At 36.8% G+C, this 16332-nt stretch overlaps 1 protein-coding gene across 27 annotated transcripts in view; it reads left to right on the top strand.

Annotated features, from left to right (window-relative positions):
• Nucleotides 1–16332, top strand: part of LOC126925546 (polypyrimidine tract-binding protein 2) — a 417994-nt gene that overhangs the window by 359705 nt on the left and 41957 nt on the right. For all 27 annotated transcript variants that reach the window (XM_050741213.1, XM_050741209.1, XM_050741196.1 and 24 more), the window contains one exon: nucleotides 8317–8457. In XM_050741213.1, the coding sequence (XP_050597170.1) occupies nucleotides 8317–8457 (141 nt within the window). The remainder of the gene's footprint in view (nucleotides 1–8316; nucleotides 8458–16332) is intronic.

The following is a 16332-nucleotide window of genomic DNA, read 5'->3' as shown; positions in this document are numbered from 1 at the left end:
AGTGTACACAGTAATCTCCGCGATTCCTAAAGCAGTTGAAGAAAGACCCTCGATGGAACATCCTTCACTGTAAACCAACCAAAGGATCAAATAAAAATCCGAGAATGCTTCAACGAAAATGACAAAAATACGGGAGCACAACTGTAATAAAGATCCAAGGGATTTGCGGCATGTATAAGACAGTGGAGCGGCATGTTGGATAGGAAACGAAGAGAAATCGAGGATTTGTGAAATATAGGAACACAACTGGAAATAGTGGATACCCTAGAAACGTTGAGATATGGAAAAGCGTAAGAAACTGGGGTGCACCGTGAGGAAATACGAGAATTGGCCGGTTCCGGACGCGAATAAACATCAAATTTGAGAAATGCGGAGATACTGTGCAATTGTATGTTATCTACTCTGACAATTCCGGAAAGATTGCGAGGAAACAGAAAGAATCGAAAGAGATCTATTTCGAATCTTCGGATTCTGATTAATATTCTAGAGACTTGTTCCAGGTTTATAGAGTCCTACGTGCATTCTTGGATCGCATGCTATGACTGTTATTTACCGTTAACTTGATTTATACCGATCCTCTTTATCCAATCAGTAATATTTTTAGACATTTAATTTTTGTTTAGAAAAGGACATTTTTATTTGGACAGAGAGATAAATTTTTATTTAGAGCGCACAAAGCAATATGGATTTCATTTTTCGAATGAAAAAAGAAAGAAAAAAATTGGACGATTTTTCCTGAAAAAATAGTCAAAACTTTCTCGACTAATTTTTCGTTCAAAAATAAACAGAATAGTTTTCTAAAAAATAAAATGTAAAGAGGAAAAAGTTTATTACTTTGTGTGTTGGTATTTTGGGATATCAATAATATTGATAACACGGAATACTAAATAATTTCTTCTGAAATAACAGAGAAATTGCAAAAGATGCTATTTGGGTATATTTACTTTACTGCGACCTATAAGAAAGCTTGCTGCATATATAAGGAACCCTCGACCCTCGTTATCGCGGTCGAACGAGGATATAAAAGCTTTCAATCGCGCTATACTCTTTGGATCCGAGTGCAGAAGTAAAAGGATCGGACTATATCAGTTGCAACAAGTAGCGTGGTATGTTATGGTAATGTTCTCAGTCCGAGCACTTACGGTTAGTTCAGGGACGAACCATCAGAAGGGGTTGGAAACTACCCTTTAGAGTAGTTATTTCGCCTGTTGAAAGCTGCTCCATTCGAGTGCATAGTCAAAGTAACGGTCTCCGCCGAGGCAAGATTGCTCGTCGAAAGTTCTTGGATTATTTCGACTTGTAACTCGCGTGCTCGCTCCTTCCTTAGTCTCGCGTATTATAATATCAAAAAATGATGTGTTTCTATCATTCCATGATTCTGTCGATTTTCCATTTAAACTTTTCATTGTAAGCTAGACTAGGCTACATTATTTGAATTTTTCTTTTACTTTCCATTTACGTTTTCGCGACAGGTAGTTTTAATTGAATTTTGTAAAAATGGAAATTTGATTAATTTTTCCGTGAAATGTGTTTTATTCTAAGCTTGAAAACTATTCTTTTATACGGTCGCTTCTGAGAATTCCTTGGAATGTTTCACGTTTCTTCAAAGTAGCGTATATTGTTTAAATTTTCCTTTTAACGATAGCTAGTTTTAATTGAATTTCGTAGAAATGGAAGTTTCTAATTTTTCCGTGAAGCTGCAAGATTGAATCTGGATCATTATACCTTCGTTACGCCTTCGCGGTTCTTTCACTTACTTATACATACTTATACATACGTGTATAAATTATTCCTCCACTAATTACGTTCTTTAATAACAATTTACCAAGCGAAATCGAACTCAAATAAATTGTATTCTCGTTTAAAAAGGCTGTCACGGTTCAGAAAACACGAGGACACGTCCGTTGTAAAAACACAATGTACAAATGGGAAATTTTCAGGAAGTTGCAAGCAAAAACTGGGTTAAAAGTTTCGGAATTATAAATTGGCCGAAACTCCGGGGCAATTCCTTCAGGCACCAGCGCATCCGCGTTCATCTATCATTAAGCACGATTTACAAGAGCGACTCGGAAACAACGGACGCGTCTATTGTGTCGGGCAACAATAATACGTTAAACTTGCATTCAGAACGGTTGTTTTGGTGGCTGCAATCTCTGAAAACGATCGCCAACCTCGCAGAATCGCTCGATTCACCCATGAATATCGCGATTCGTATTTCGATGCAACGGTTCGCGAATACCTTTGTGCATCGAATAAAATCGTAAATTTTGTTGGACAATTGGTTCGCTTATTTGAAAAATTCTTTTTGCTAAGATTTGGACGTTTCCGATGAAATTCGTGGTAATCAGAATTGTGCATAAACATCCTCTGACCGCTAACATCTTCGTCTACCGAATATCATCAAAATTAAATTTAGACGAACGTGGAACGAAATTTAGAATGCGTCCATTCCACCTTTAAACGTTTCTAATTTTTTAATTCTTTCGATTAAAATCTCATCCGAATTCTATTCAATATGCCTTTCGTAATTTCGTCCCTAAAATCGAAACACTTCTTTCCCTTTTTTTCTCTATCAATCAACTGCATCTCTCTAATTCTGCCTCATTTAAAATTCCACCCTTCCCTTTTGTTTATTTAGCACCTTCGCCGCGCGTTTCGCTAACTCGTCTCCCTTTTCCCCACTTCTTACATTTTCCACCGTTCCTCTTTCTCTTTCTCTCTCTCTCTCTCTCTCCAGCTGTTTTACATTTCTTTCAGTGGCCACGATTTTCTTCTTATCTCCACCCTCCATCGACCTCCGTCCAGAAATTAAGGTACAAGTTTAATTGAGCCTTTCCAGCTCGCAGCTGGCGACTTTATTATCGACATTCAGTATAATTAAACCATCTGCATCTTTTTAAGCGGCGAGAAGTGCGCGTTTCTTTGAAGCTTCCTCGGCAGAAGCAAACCCTCGCTTCTTTTCCCCCTCTCTCATTTTCTTTCGAAAGTTTGTTCGCCGGATGAGAAAACGATACGAAGTAACGTTCTAAGAATATTTTCGCGTTCGAGAACGCGCGAATTCACGTGATTTCCTTTTGCAGAAATTTGGGTCGAAATGATAGGGTAAATGCTTCGTCCTTCTTATTCTTTGGGTTTAAGCAGCGTCATAGAATTTCGTTGTATTGAAATTTAATTCAGGGCTAAGTTCGTGTAATTTTATTCAAAGTAGAATAAATTTTTTTCCAGGTGCGTTTGGTTTATTGCTGCGGTTGATTCAGTGATTTCAATGTATCGTTCGTCGACTGAGACCTTTCTTTTTCTTTCTTTTTCGAAGAAAGTTTGTAACTTGAACGCGCTACTTATTTATTAATTGACCTTCTTTCTGTGGAAAAAAGCTTGATTTCAATTTATTATCCGTTCGTCGATCTCCCCTTCTTTTAGAGAAGAATTAATTATTGTATTTTATCGTCTGTCTGAAAAATTCATCGCTTCGTGTTATGATTAATTATTCCTCTTCCTTTTGAACAATATGTCGGTATGGATTTTTATTTACTAATTAAATACGCGCGAGAAATTATACGAATTTTTCTATTCACGGCGATCAGAAAATTCCAGAGGATCCCGAAATTTAAGGTTCCACGGTAATTTTCGCTCATTCGGCTTTCGCTTTCGTTTCTGCAATTAGCAACCGATAAATTCTCGTGCGTGTTCGCCGTAAATTTGATCCCAGGGTTCCCTTCTCCACGTTTCCTCCTTTTTTTCAAAAGAATCCCATCAGACTCGTAGATCTTCCAAGGAGGCACGCGAAATCGAAGGAATTTCCAGGCAAAGAAATGGAAAAGCATTGTGCGCCTGCGAAAATTCACCCTCTTACATCAGATTTAATTTCCTCCGGGTTTTATCACCGTATTTCGACCGGTAAACTTGAGAGTTTCTAATGAAATCGATTTTCGATCAGATTCAACTCGAATTGAAATGGAAATATCGATTTTATTGTCAACAAAAAAGGATGTTTTATAAGATAAACTAGAATGGAAAATAATTTTCTCTAATATCGACGAGTTTCTGAGAAATCTATTCTTCTGTTTCGATTAATTGTTTTAAAGAAAAGGATATTTCGTGTCTCGTTCTCATGCACAAACACAAAATTATTCTTCCGCGATAGAGTAGAAGTTCGCAAGGAAAAATGTTTTAGGTTTTAAAAAATTCACAAAATTCTACATAAATACGTACAGAGCCCACTGAAAACCGGATAAAAAGTACTCTAATCTTCCTTTAACGTACCATGAAAATCAAAATTCACTTCCATCGGTCGAACCATTAAACCGATTCTCTCCACAGTTGCCGAAAAACCATCGTACAAAACACATTTACTTGGTCGATGAAAGTTTTAATCCATCCTAACAAAACTCGTCGGACTCGCCATTATTCGGCAAACGCGAGTTTATGACGTGAAACTGAATATCCTGCAACACAACGTGTAGTTTTCATCGGAAAACACTTTGCACCGATGAAACGACTGAAATTATTATTGCCATGGCACTTCGATCCAAAGACTGTTAACGACGCGTCGTTCGCTGTTTAAGAAGTTATTTTAGTCATTGAATAGTTGATGGCGCAGTGAAAAAGTTGGGAATTTTGTTTTAGACGCCGTAAGCAGGATTATTCGATGCAAACTTGGAAATGTTGCGAAAGCAAAGTGTGTTCGTTGGTTGTGCAAATATTTCATGGTTTCTCTTGTGCGTCGGCTGCTTTCAGACAAGCGAGGTTATATTTTAACGGGGTTGATGCTGTTTATGTGTATTGTACAATAGTTGATGGTGCTTTGAACGACTCTTCAAACTTTACTCGATAGTGATGGGTTCCTCGAATTTTAGTTGGTAATCCTGAATTCTTTGAATTTCAATTGGCGATTCAAATGTCAAGTTTCGGTTTACGCGCAAGTATTTACCGAGAATTGAAAGTTCTTTGTGTAATATCTGGAAGTTTAGAGTCAGAGATCCTTTCTGTCGTACATCACAACTCGGGAATATTTTGTATGGCACACAACAAATTTGACGTCGATATTTTTAGACCTTTCGTAAGAGCAAAACTTGCACAGGATTACACGGTTAGGATTCAAGGGGCGAAATTAAGCTTTGGTGCATAAAGCGTGAACATTGTATTCGGAGATTTCTCGATCAGTCGGATCTTGGTCAGAGAGGAGAACAGAGCCGAGGTATAAGCGCCAGCGCGGAATCGTAAAGAAAGATAACCGGAAATTACTCGTGGAACATAGTACGTATGTTTGGGAATGAAAAGCTCGCGTTACCGCGTTTCGTTGCAGCTTCGTAAACCGTTGTCGTCGCAATTGTATCCCGTCTACTCGCGTTTTATCTCCGCGTCCCGGTAACGTGGTCCGTCGTGAATCTGGATGATCGTGTTTCTTCATCCGTTCATCTTGATTACCATGTAACGACTCTGGAATTCCACCCAGTGAATGTTTTATTTAGATCGCCGCGCGATTGTTAAACTTTGCAACTACTATTGTTATATCTGTTTGATGAAACTTTGCGAGCTTTTGTTAAACTTTTTAACTTTTGTTAAACTCGGACATCGTTGGATACGCGCTCTGTAATTATTTTTTATTCGCTCTGTGGATCCTGATAAGTGGCAATACTCGAAGGAGAAATCCTTTCTCCGCGTTTCTCCATTTTTCGGAGGGTACATTAGTTAAGTTTTGAATCTTGTTGAAAAAAATCGTCGGATTAAATAACCAAAGTGCTTTGATTCGCGTCTAGATTCGCGACAAACTGCGTTAATTTCCTGTCGCATATTGATTTTCATTTTTCAAACTCTCGTGCCTCCGCTGAAACGTGCTGCGGGGATCGAAGTAATTGGTCCGCGTATTTTATTTTGTCGATGTACACAACCTGTTTACTTTCATTTGAACGTGGATGACGCAAATGGATGAAAATACGCTCCTGTGACGCGTGAACTTTATTTTTTTCTGTATCCGCGGATAATCTCGAAAAATGTGTTTGCCAACATGGTACAGTTGAAAAATTCAGTAGCATCGATTCTATTGTTTGATAAAGAAACAATTTTATAAAAGTATCTTTCTGTAGTAAAAGTATTTTAATTATCGAAAAAGAATTCGATTAAAATAGGAATTCAAAATTCACCGTAATCGAACTGTTGAACAAACATTCGTGTTATTTGCATGCATTTGTACGCGATTCGAGGGCAATTTAAAGAAAAAATCCGCCGAAGAGTTCACGCGACATCAAGCCGAAATAAAAATCAGCTTTAATATCCAATAACAGTAAATCCACGGAGGAAAAATTGGCATCGTTATACGAAGTAAAATATCATGAACTTGGAAGATCTAGTTACGAAGACATCGACAGAGTTTCCCGTTTTTATTAGTTAATTTTATTTTATCCGTTTTACGACCTGCACGCCGTTGAATTTCCCGTAATTTCATACCCGTGTTGCTTCATAAAAATACTTCGACACGTCGGTCGTCCTTATACCCCCGTGGTCATTCTAATTTTACACCAACGGTCTACGTGACCAACGACGGCCATAAATGGCACAGACTTCAAAACTACCGGAAATTCGCTGTCCCGGAAGGAAGTTTCTGTTCAACTTTGTCGCGTCGAATTATCTACGTGCGTCTCGCGCTCCTCTGTCCGAAAATTTTACGTACCAATTCGTTTTCAGAAGATTTTTGACTGACTTTTTCAGCGAAAAGGTTACTATTGTTATTTATTTCGTTTAAAGTTACCATGGTCATTAGCGATTTCTCATATTCGATGGCTTGTTAAATTCTGTTCCATATCTTCGTTTCTTTGGAGAAGTTGATAATCTTTTGGTGGAACCGGGTCGATGTGAAGCTGTTATTACTTAAGATTGTTGTGGACGTTATATTTTTCCCTTTCTTCGTTGTATCATATATAGGACACTACGATTATGCGAGTGATCGATGGTCTCATATCGCAGATGTCACATTTAACAGGACTATTTTCCGGTATGTACGCGTGTGTCAGTCGAGCGTAGTCTTATTCCCGTTAAAACGAAAAGGCTCTTTAAAGTAGTTCAGTGGAATTAAAGAACTAACGAATTAACTTTATGAAATGAAGAAGTTGAAAAATTCTAGTTAAATGGAAATGGAAGAGGCTTTACGTTTAGTCAATCTTAAAGTAGACAAAAATTGTAATTGCACGAAACGCGGAAGAGTTTTATATATTCCGCATTCTCTTTCGATTCTTCGCAGCCCTGTGGATTGTTAAAAACCATTTTGAAAGCTTATCTCGAATGACTGGATCGATTCCACGTCAGTCCAGCGACTAACTCGGTAACAAGTTCCTCTTTCTCGACACTTCCGGTGCCGTCGGGCTTCCATGCCGCGTTTTAATCTCCATCGTGAATTTAATGTGCCGCATTTCTTTTGCATTTTATGCTAATCGTTGGCAAAGTTCGTTCCATGGCAACACCTGATGACGGCCATGGGGTTTTGATCCTCTTTGATGTCTCAGAAAATAAAGAAACAATTTTTATATTGTTGGAGCATAAAGCAATATTAATTAGTGTCCTCCGGTTAAATCTTTTAGAGAATTATATTACATTTTGTCGGATATTTAATAATTTATATTTATTTTCGAAACGTATCACTGGAAGTTAAAATTCGTAAAAGCTGTGTTTATTATATATTTATGTGAGAAATTGAAAATCAGCGAGATCTCCTGTGTATTTGTGTTTTGCATTTCAATTAATAATCAAGTTGCAATTTGAATCGAGTTGGAAATGTTGATCGGAATTTTTATATATATTTTCGTTTTCACGAATGGATACATATCTCGCTTTACTGAAAACACGCGCATTCGATGTCAAAATATACTTAATACTTTTTTTTTTTTTAAACGAAACGAATTAAATAATCGCTAATAAAATTTTTACAAATATCGTTCACATTTATTTCGAGTATTTCAAAATACTTCAAATAACATTAATCAAATTTTATCCCAATAACGTTTTACGTATACGCCATATCTCTCGTGTAAAAATAGTTCTTACAAAATAATGTTTCACAATTTCGTAATTTTCATAAAGTTGTAAACAAAAGTTATTCGATACAAATTAAATCTCCCCGCTTTTGTTCTTCTAACAGACTTTTACCACCACTCAAGTTTCCTACTTTTTAAACAAAAGTCTCGTCATAATTACCGCAGTCTCAAATCTAAAGTCCCAGTCAACTGTTGGAGAAGAAAAATGAAAGACTCCTTGAAAAAAGTTTCTTCCACGTTGTCAAGTGAATAGATAACTAACTGTCGTTGTTTTTCTCGTTTGTTACAGAACTCGAACAACCAAGTTACGCTTCCTGGACAGAACCAGGTGGCCCAGACGCAAGCAGAAACCCAAGGGGGGCCCAATACCGTTCTCAGAGTCATCGTCGAGCAGATGGTCTACCCAATTTCCTTGGACGTCCTCTATCAGGTAAGTTACGACTTCTGTTTCGCCGACTATCGATTAATTTCTCGGTAACTTTAACGCTTAGGAGTGATTAATCGTGTTGTATTTCTTATCGTTGCCAAGACTCGATAATTTGTAAGTTTTATAGGTTATGGACATTTCGCTGATATATTTTCCCAGCTCTGTAAAAGTTCGGTAAATAATTTTGGAAGAATTTGTGAAACGCAATTTATATCGTATAATGCAGGCTACTAGTGACTTTCGTAGAATTTGACAGATCTATATATTTAAAAATCTGTGTCCAGTAGAATTAAAGAGAATTGAAACTTTTAAAACATTGTAAAAGATTCGCTGAATCTTCTCAAAGGAAGGTAACGGATTTAAACAACGCGTCCCAATTCTCGAGTTACAAAATACATAATAGATTATTTGCACCGTGAACACCGGCGATGTAAATCCAAAAGTCTGTACTTCATAGAGTTTTACCAGATAGCTTTGCAACGTTTTACAGCGATTTACAAAAAACAAAAAGCAATCTAAAAAAGCCTGAAAAAGCCAAATAATTGCTAAAAAAAAAAAAAAAAAATTGCTAAATTTCAATCAACTCAACTATCGTACATATTTATTTTACCTGCGAATAACTTAAAAGATCTCCTAATATTTTATAAGAAGATCCAAGTATATTAGAAAAACAATTCCTTTTTGTACATCATTCCTAAAAAATTCGCCAAAAATCTACGGAATAATTATGAAATTCCGAGTTACACCACAGATTACAAGCTATTCATCTTCAAAGCATTGGAGAGGGGGTCGACGAAGGACCGAGTACGCGAACGCGAAATTTATTTGAAAACAACAGCTATACTAGGGATCAGGCACGCGTGGTAAAAACGGTCGAAATCGTTGGGAATAATGCAGGAGATGGGAAATTAATCGGATTTCGCGGCGTATCCGGCGAATTCGATTCCCGATTAATCGGATATTTTCTTCTTTCGCCGACGAGCGCGTGGATTACAATGGAAGAGGACCGCGGCATATTTCGTCCGTCGCGAGCTCGCTAGATTTTTCGCCTCGTTTTCGTTAATGGAATATTAAACAATCCGCGTTAGGTGGCGGAACATTTACCGTTTCGCTAGAATTCGACCAACCTCCGATCTTCCACTATTTCGAGTCTCGTTTGTCACGCTTATTATCCATAATTTGATTTTCCATTTTGTTGAATAATAGGACAAGATGGACGATCGGTTATGTAGGAAATGTTTGTATTATAAACTATTTGTTATTGGTTCAGTAAGCAGTGTTTTGCCAAATTTTTTAAGATTCTTGTCAATTTCCTTCTTGAAAATTCCTCCTTTAAAATTACAGCTTGTTATGATATTCGACGTTAATCGCTTACTTTTTGACAATAAAATTGACTATCGTGATTTTTTAGACTTTGGCTCGAATTCAATTATAATTAGAAGATTAATAGAATAGGTATAAACAGTAGACGGAAGTTTCTGGATACATTTATAGAAACATTTATATATTATTCTCTATAGGGATCGTTAAACCGAAGAAAATTATTTCATAATGGCGTAATAAATCTGCAAAATTTTAACAAACTAAAATATGTACTTTTATATGACTGCAAAAAAAAAAAAGAGAAGAAAAGACAGGAACATATTCCTATATCACAATACGTATTTTTGAAGAGTATAATATGAGTTCGAAATCTGAAACGTGAATTTATGGAAGCATGTTACCAGGCAAGCGTTCCGTTCAAAATATCCGGATTTCCACTGCAGCCGAACGTGAACAACTTCCCAGCAAATATTCTCTGTTAGTTCGTCCCTTTTCACCCGCTTAATCCACTATTTTCGCAAATTTACGCTACGTTTTATAATAATTCTGATTCATTTCGCATAAAGGTGGTTAATTTATTTTCTCCATACTGTTCCTGAATTTTTGTCCTTTTAAATTCTATCAAATGCCAGAAATAATTATAATTTAATAGTTTTCCGATTCATTGCTTATCCTCCATTATTTTTTCTTTCTGGCAAAATTTCGGACTCAGTTTTGTCAGAAACCGAAATCTCCTATGCGATATTATTATTCTTCGTTTTCGCCTCGTTTTGAGCCATACGATCATCCTTGATCCTATTCGTATCGTGAATTACGGATCATCCTGTGTATACAGATTTCAGGTGACTTGAAGTGTTTGAGAAGCTGTCGCTACACAGGTACACGTATTGTATATCACAGTGTTATGCGTGACACAGGTTCCATCAGCGTTTCAAATGTAATTCTAATTTAACATATAATTCTCTCGACTAAGCAGGACGAAAACGAGCGATTGATTGGCATAATGCAAAGTCATTGAAACAGGCAATTGTGTGGAGCTATCGCGTCACATGGTCCGTCGCACCAATTTTGGATTACCAATTCGTAATAAGGAAACGACTTCCCCCGCCAGATTACATATTTACAGAATTACGAATAGCAATTAACGATACGCGGGAATTATGCAGCCGCGTTGTTATTGAATTAATTTGCTTGTATCGGGTACATAGAAACCGATTCTCGTGAACGATTAATTGGCGTTCCGCGACGCTCGATTAACGAGTCGATTAAAATTATCGCGACATTATCGCCACTATTGTTGCGACTGTCGTTGCTGAAATAAAAAGATTTTACATCATCGCACAGTTGTTTCAGTTGAGATTTTACACGTCGTAGAAATTGTGAAAATGGAAAGTGTTAGTGTCAAGCATAGTAGCTGCTTATAACAATTGTACAGAATATACTTATATCCTATATAGATCGCTATAAAATATGCATAGGTGGTTTACTCAAATCTTGTCAATTTCTTAAAAAATATTACAAGGTATCAGCACTAACTATAAATTTTAAAATGTCTCGAGTTTTAATTAAATCGTCAGATTCTCTGCGTTAGAAAATTCTGCTTCTCAAAGTGGATGATACACAATTTCTTATTTTCGTTACGGTAAATAAACGTAAGAAACTATCCTGGTTAACGAGTTACAAAGTTTTTTCGACAAATATTTGACAAATCGTGCACCGAATATATGCGCACCTACTTCTTGTAATAAATTTATGATAAATGTAACGCTTCAACGAAAGGTTAACCAAACATATGACAAATTCCTTGATAAATACGTCGTAGTTTATTACCGAAATACTCGAGGAGCGAAGTACGATAGGGAACATCGAAATTGAAAAAAATCGGCGCGATATTTCACCAATTTTTGCTTACGAGAAACTGCCGTTTCCCTATAACACTTTTTCACCGCGTTGACATGTGGGATCGATCTCGAAAGGAATGCAACCAATCTTCATCAGTATCGTGCACAACTGCGTCCATCTAAACTTTTCCTCCGCTTTTTTTTTCTTCTATCGATATTTCGACACGAAAAAATAGAAAATTCGCGCCGTGGCAAAAAGAATAAAAAGGGAAAAAGAACGATAAAAAGTAAGAGATAACAAAAGAATGATTCACTGTGGGGGGGGGGGAATGTGCTGATCGCAATCAAAGTTTAGAAAAAAAAAAAGAAAAAAAGAAGGAAACGTAAGACAATACCTATTGTAACAGCGGGCTTTTTGTTAAAATAAGGCAAAATGGAAACAAAGAATCGATAGGAAAGTGAAATAGTACAGACGGTTTTATTTTATTGTTATAAAAAATATATGTACTAGAATTATTTTGAGTGAGAAATAAAGGCCGGGGAATAGAATCTCCAATTATTCGAACGTGAAATTGAATACCTGTTAATAAGAACAAGCGAAAGAATTCGTATATGATTTCACGAATGTACGTATCGAAGGTAACAGAAATATTTTTATCGTTGGATTATTTTACTTGTTTATTAGTCGCGTGTAATTCATGCAGTTGGATATGTTTAGTAATTGCCCTTCAACGAGTCCCCTTTAGAAGCCGTTGAATGCGATAATCGCTGCTATTTCCGTTTTGAAGAGAGTTCCGTGGATTTTTCGGAGGTTGGTTGCGTCATGGCCCACGAATCCGGAAATTGGGGGCTTCTTTCCGGCTGAATGTCACGTGTTTTCATACGTAATGCTAACCGTGGTTACGGTATGCTAAACATGGCTTGGACCATTCTTTCTGTTGGATACAGGTTAAGGAAAAAAAGAAAAAACAGGAATAAAAAGAAGAAGAACGTGTTGGGTGGCTTGTAGGGCTAGTTTGAACGAAGTTTCGCGAGATCACGGGGCGACGAAAAACGGAAAGTGTAAAAAGCGTTTCTTCCTTGCTTTCCGCACTTTTTTGCGAATAATATAGGGCTTAGGGTAATAGAGATTTATTTCGTGTTTTCTTAAGCATTTGCCAGAAATCTTCCAATTCTTTAAGGCGAGATAGTTTGTATTTAGAAAGCTATGAATTTTCATGAACATTCGTATTAAGGAGGTTTGGAATTTTTAAGGTTTCCCAATTGCAAAAGTTTGAAATTTTCACGTTTCTATCAAAGCCGAAAATCTTCAAAGATTAGCTAGATCGTGTTTATAGAAGCATGAATTTCCGTAAACACTCGCAATCTAATTACAAAGATTTGAAATTTATTGTACCATTAAATAATTCTATATGAAACCCGAAAGTTGTCAAAGATTAGCAGCCAGCTTGTGTTTATAAAACCACGAATTTTCATAAAAATGTACAGTCTACAATTACGAAGTTTTGACATTTGCTGTATTATTAAATAATTTCTACGAAAGTCGAGAATTCTCAAAGATCAGATGCATTCTGGAATCGAAGGAAGATCCGAGAGATTCGAGAAGATTTCGCGCGGTGACTTGATGCACGGGATTTTGGTAGGAGTAGAGAGTAGTAGAAAGGTGGTAAGCCGATAATGGACTGACTAGAAAACACGGCTGGATTACAGACCCTGGCATTGGCCGTTGTTTGGCCGCGTAAGTAGGCTTACGCGGCGATTTCAACGCCGAATTTACACGCATCGCGATCGCTTCGAAAGATTAGCTGCCGGCCATCACGCTAAGTCGATTCTGCCTGCTGACCGGAAGTGCTATTCCGCTGCCTTTGTTCGCTACAATGTGCATTATATAGTAACCAAGACCTGTAACAGCTATTTCGAAATTTCGTGGTGTTTCGCGCTATCTAATTTGTGAATCTCTGTTTGGACAAAAATTGAATAGAGAATCGAGCTGATTTTATAATACCACGGTTATTGTAACAAAATTTGTACGTGATCAGATTCCACGTACGATGGCCTTTAAGAGTTGAAAAGCATAAAATAGATTTCTATCCTTTGTAATTAGATTCGGAATATTTATGGAAATTCGTATTGATATAAACGCAAGTAAAGAAACAGAGCCTAAGCAGAAATTTGTTTTATATACTTATTAAATATTACAACCAGTACTCTACTTGGCGTATTTTGGCGTATTATACATTAATATACATGTTTATAAGTGGTACGTGATTCATGAATTTTATTAGATTTTATGTTTTATCCATATCGTTTCATAGCGGCTTGATAGTGGTAGGTAATCGAGATTAGTTAATACGACGGTGTTGCTTTCACATTAGCTTAATATTACTCGTAATTTAATGGATCATTCTGGTGCATTATTCATAATGTAATTCCTGATTAGTAGTAATCAAATACGAATGGAGCAGATTATTGATGGAGATTTGTATGCTTCGTGCAGAAAAATGTATAAATTGCGTGTAATAAATTGTATTATAACTTTCAAAAATCACGGAAAATACGAGAAATTGTAAATCGCATGTAACGACTAGGTAAGTTACATGAAATTACAAAATAGCAAATGCGAGGAGTGGCGAAGCTGTCGGAATTTTGCGCGAGTCGCGTAGCTGCCTCGACTGCAATTCCTTGCCCGCGGCACGTAATCCTCGCGATTTAAATGAAATCGATGCAGAACAACTGCAAAGAAATCTGCAAATATTGAAACATCGAGAATTCAAGAGAGGAGATGGTTATCCGTGGAGTTGAAACGCGAGAAATTTAATAACGGTGAGGAAGTCTGAGAAATATGCTTGGTCGTAATATTTATATTCGAATAATCGATTCAAATTAATATTAATATTTGTATCTTAATGGTCTGTCTAGATTTTTCTTACTTTATTAACCAATTGCAATTTGCTAAGTAAGAATGAAGTCGATTATATATATCGCTTTGATAATTGGAGGAAATTCTTGGTACAGATATTTAACATCCAGCAAATTATTTCGCAAAAAATTTTATTAACTACGATCCTCATCACTCTGAAGAATGAAAAAGTGAACAACGCCCATAATCGTAGAATTCACGGTCTTCAAGGCGAAGCAGAGTAATCGACGATAAAAACAGGAGGGTCGTTAAAAGTTTCTGCGATCAATGGCCTCTCGATAGGATACGTTTCGTTAACTTCACGGATCATTAGAAATTTTAAGACGCTGAGTAATAGCGTCTCACTGCATTATCAAGTTTTCGTGACGTCACTTCGACAGGCCACTCTTTCTTCGTCTTGTTCCTTGATTAGGCACCTTGATTATTACAAGGGTAGGCACGCGTAACCGATTTCGTGATCTTTGAAATCACATCAGGGACCATTTTCGTCTAAATAAAAAACATTTCGTAGCAAAATAATATTTGAAACACAGGCTGACTGTAAAATTTCGATGCATTCTTAATAAATGTTTTTCTCAAAAATGTATCTAGACTTTATTACGAACACGCTGCATAATTTAAATACTTTAAGGGTAGTAATTAACGTGCAAAATCAAAGAGAGAGCATGGATCTGTATAAGATAATGATAAACAAAAATTAAGAGTAGGAAATAGATTTCTGTAAAAATAGTAAGAATAAATAAAAACTAAACGGAGAAACTGGATCTCTACAAATGAAATAATAAATAAAAATAAAGAAGACAAACTAGATCTCTCAAAGAACGACGAAGTAAAACCAGCCCTTAATCGTTCGTTCATTCGTCGGTGGAAAAGGGAAACAGGGGAAGTAAAAAAGCCATCAGCCACGAAGAGACGATCGGTTACACCGCAGCTAACCGTGAAAAACCACCCTCGGTGCTACATGGGGGTTACAAGACACGTAAGAAGGTAGGGCGGAAAGGAAAAGAGGGGGGAGAGAGAGAGAGAGAGAGAGAGAGAGAGAGAGAAAGGAACGAAGGGAAAGTAAGCAGAAATAGAGGCAGGCCGCGAGTTCGTAAATCGGATTATACATACGATCGTTGGATGGAGGCTCGTAAAAGCGGCATGGCATCCTCGAAACCGGTCGTTTCCTCCCTGTAATTTCTCTCTGAACACGTTCCTCAACGTCCTGTGTTGAAAAACGCTCCTTCAGGAAACGTAAATGCCGGTCTTTTGACGTTTACGCGCGTAGTTGCTTCAAATGGCGAGCGATTTCTCCTTTTCCATCTTTTTTATTTTTTTTTATTTTTTTTTTGTTCCTTGTCTTTTTCGTGACTTATTCCGTGGAAGAAAGGAAGAGGAAATTTTGAGAAGGGAAAGTGGATGGGGTGTACGGGGTAGCTTGGACACCTGGGACACTTTAAATCTCGTCTTATTAAAGCAGCGTTGGATGGAACGGTTCGGTGTCTTTCTGGAGTTGAAATTAGGGTTGTCGAGTGTTTTTCGTTATATTTTGATTAATATCGAAGTGGAGGGTGGGTTGAGTTTTAGGGGTTGTTGATAGGTTTATCTATATATTTATATTTAGTAACAGATCTAATTTTCTATAGTACGCTTTTATAGCGATGCTTATATACTAATTACAAAACAGAAACCAAAATTTTATGTTGCCATTGCAACGTTTAATTTTCAATACGAATTCTTTGCGATTCAAGATTCTATTATTCAGATAAATTTCACGAAGCAGTGAGAATTTGTGATTTATGCATATTTACA

The sequence above is a fragment of the Bombus affinis genome, chromosome 16, assembly GCF_024516045.1.
Source record: "Bombus affinis isolate iyBomAffi1 chromosome 16, iyBomAffi1.2, whole genome shotgun sequence".
NCBI lineage: Eukaryota > Metazoa > Arthropoda > Insecta > Hymenoptera > Apidae > Bombus > Bombus affinis.
The sequence above is the reverse complement of the archived record's forward strand: the minus strand, read 5'-3'. Positions and strand labels throughout refer to the sequence as shown.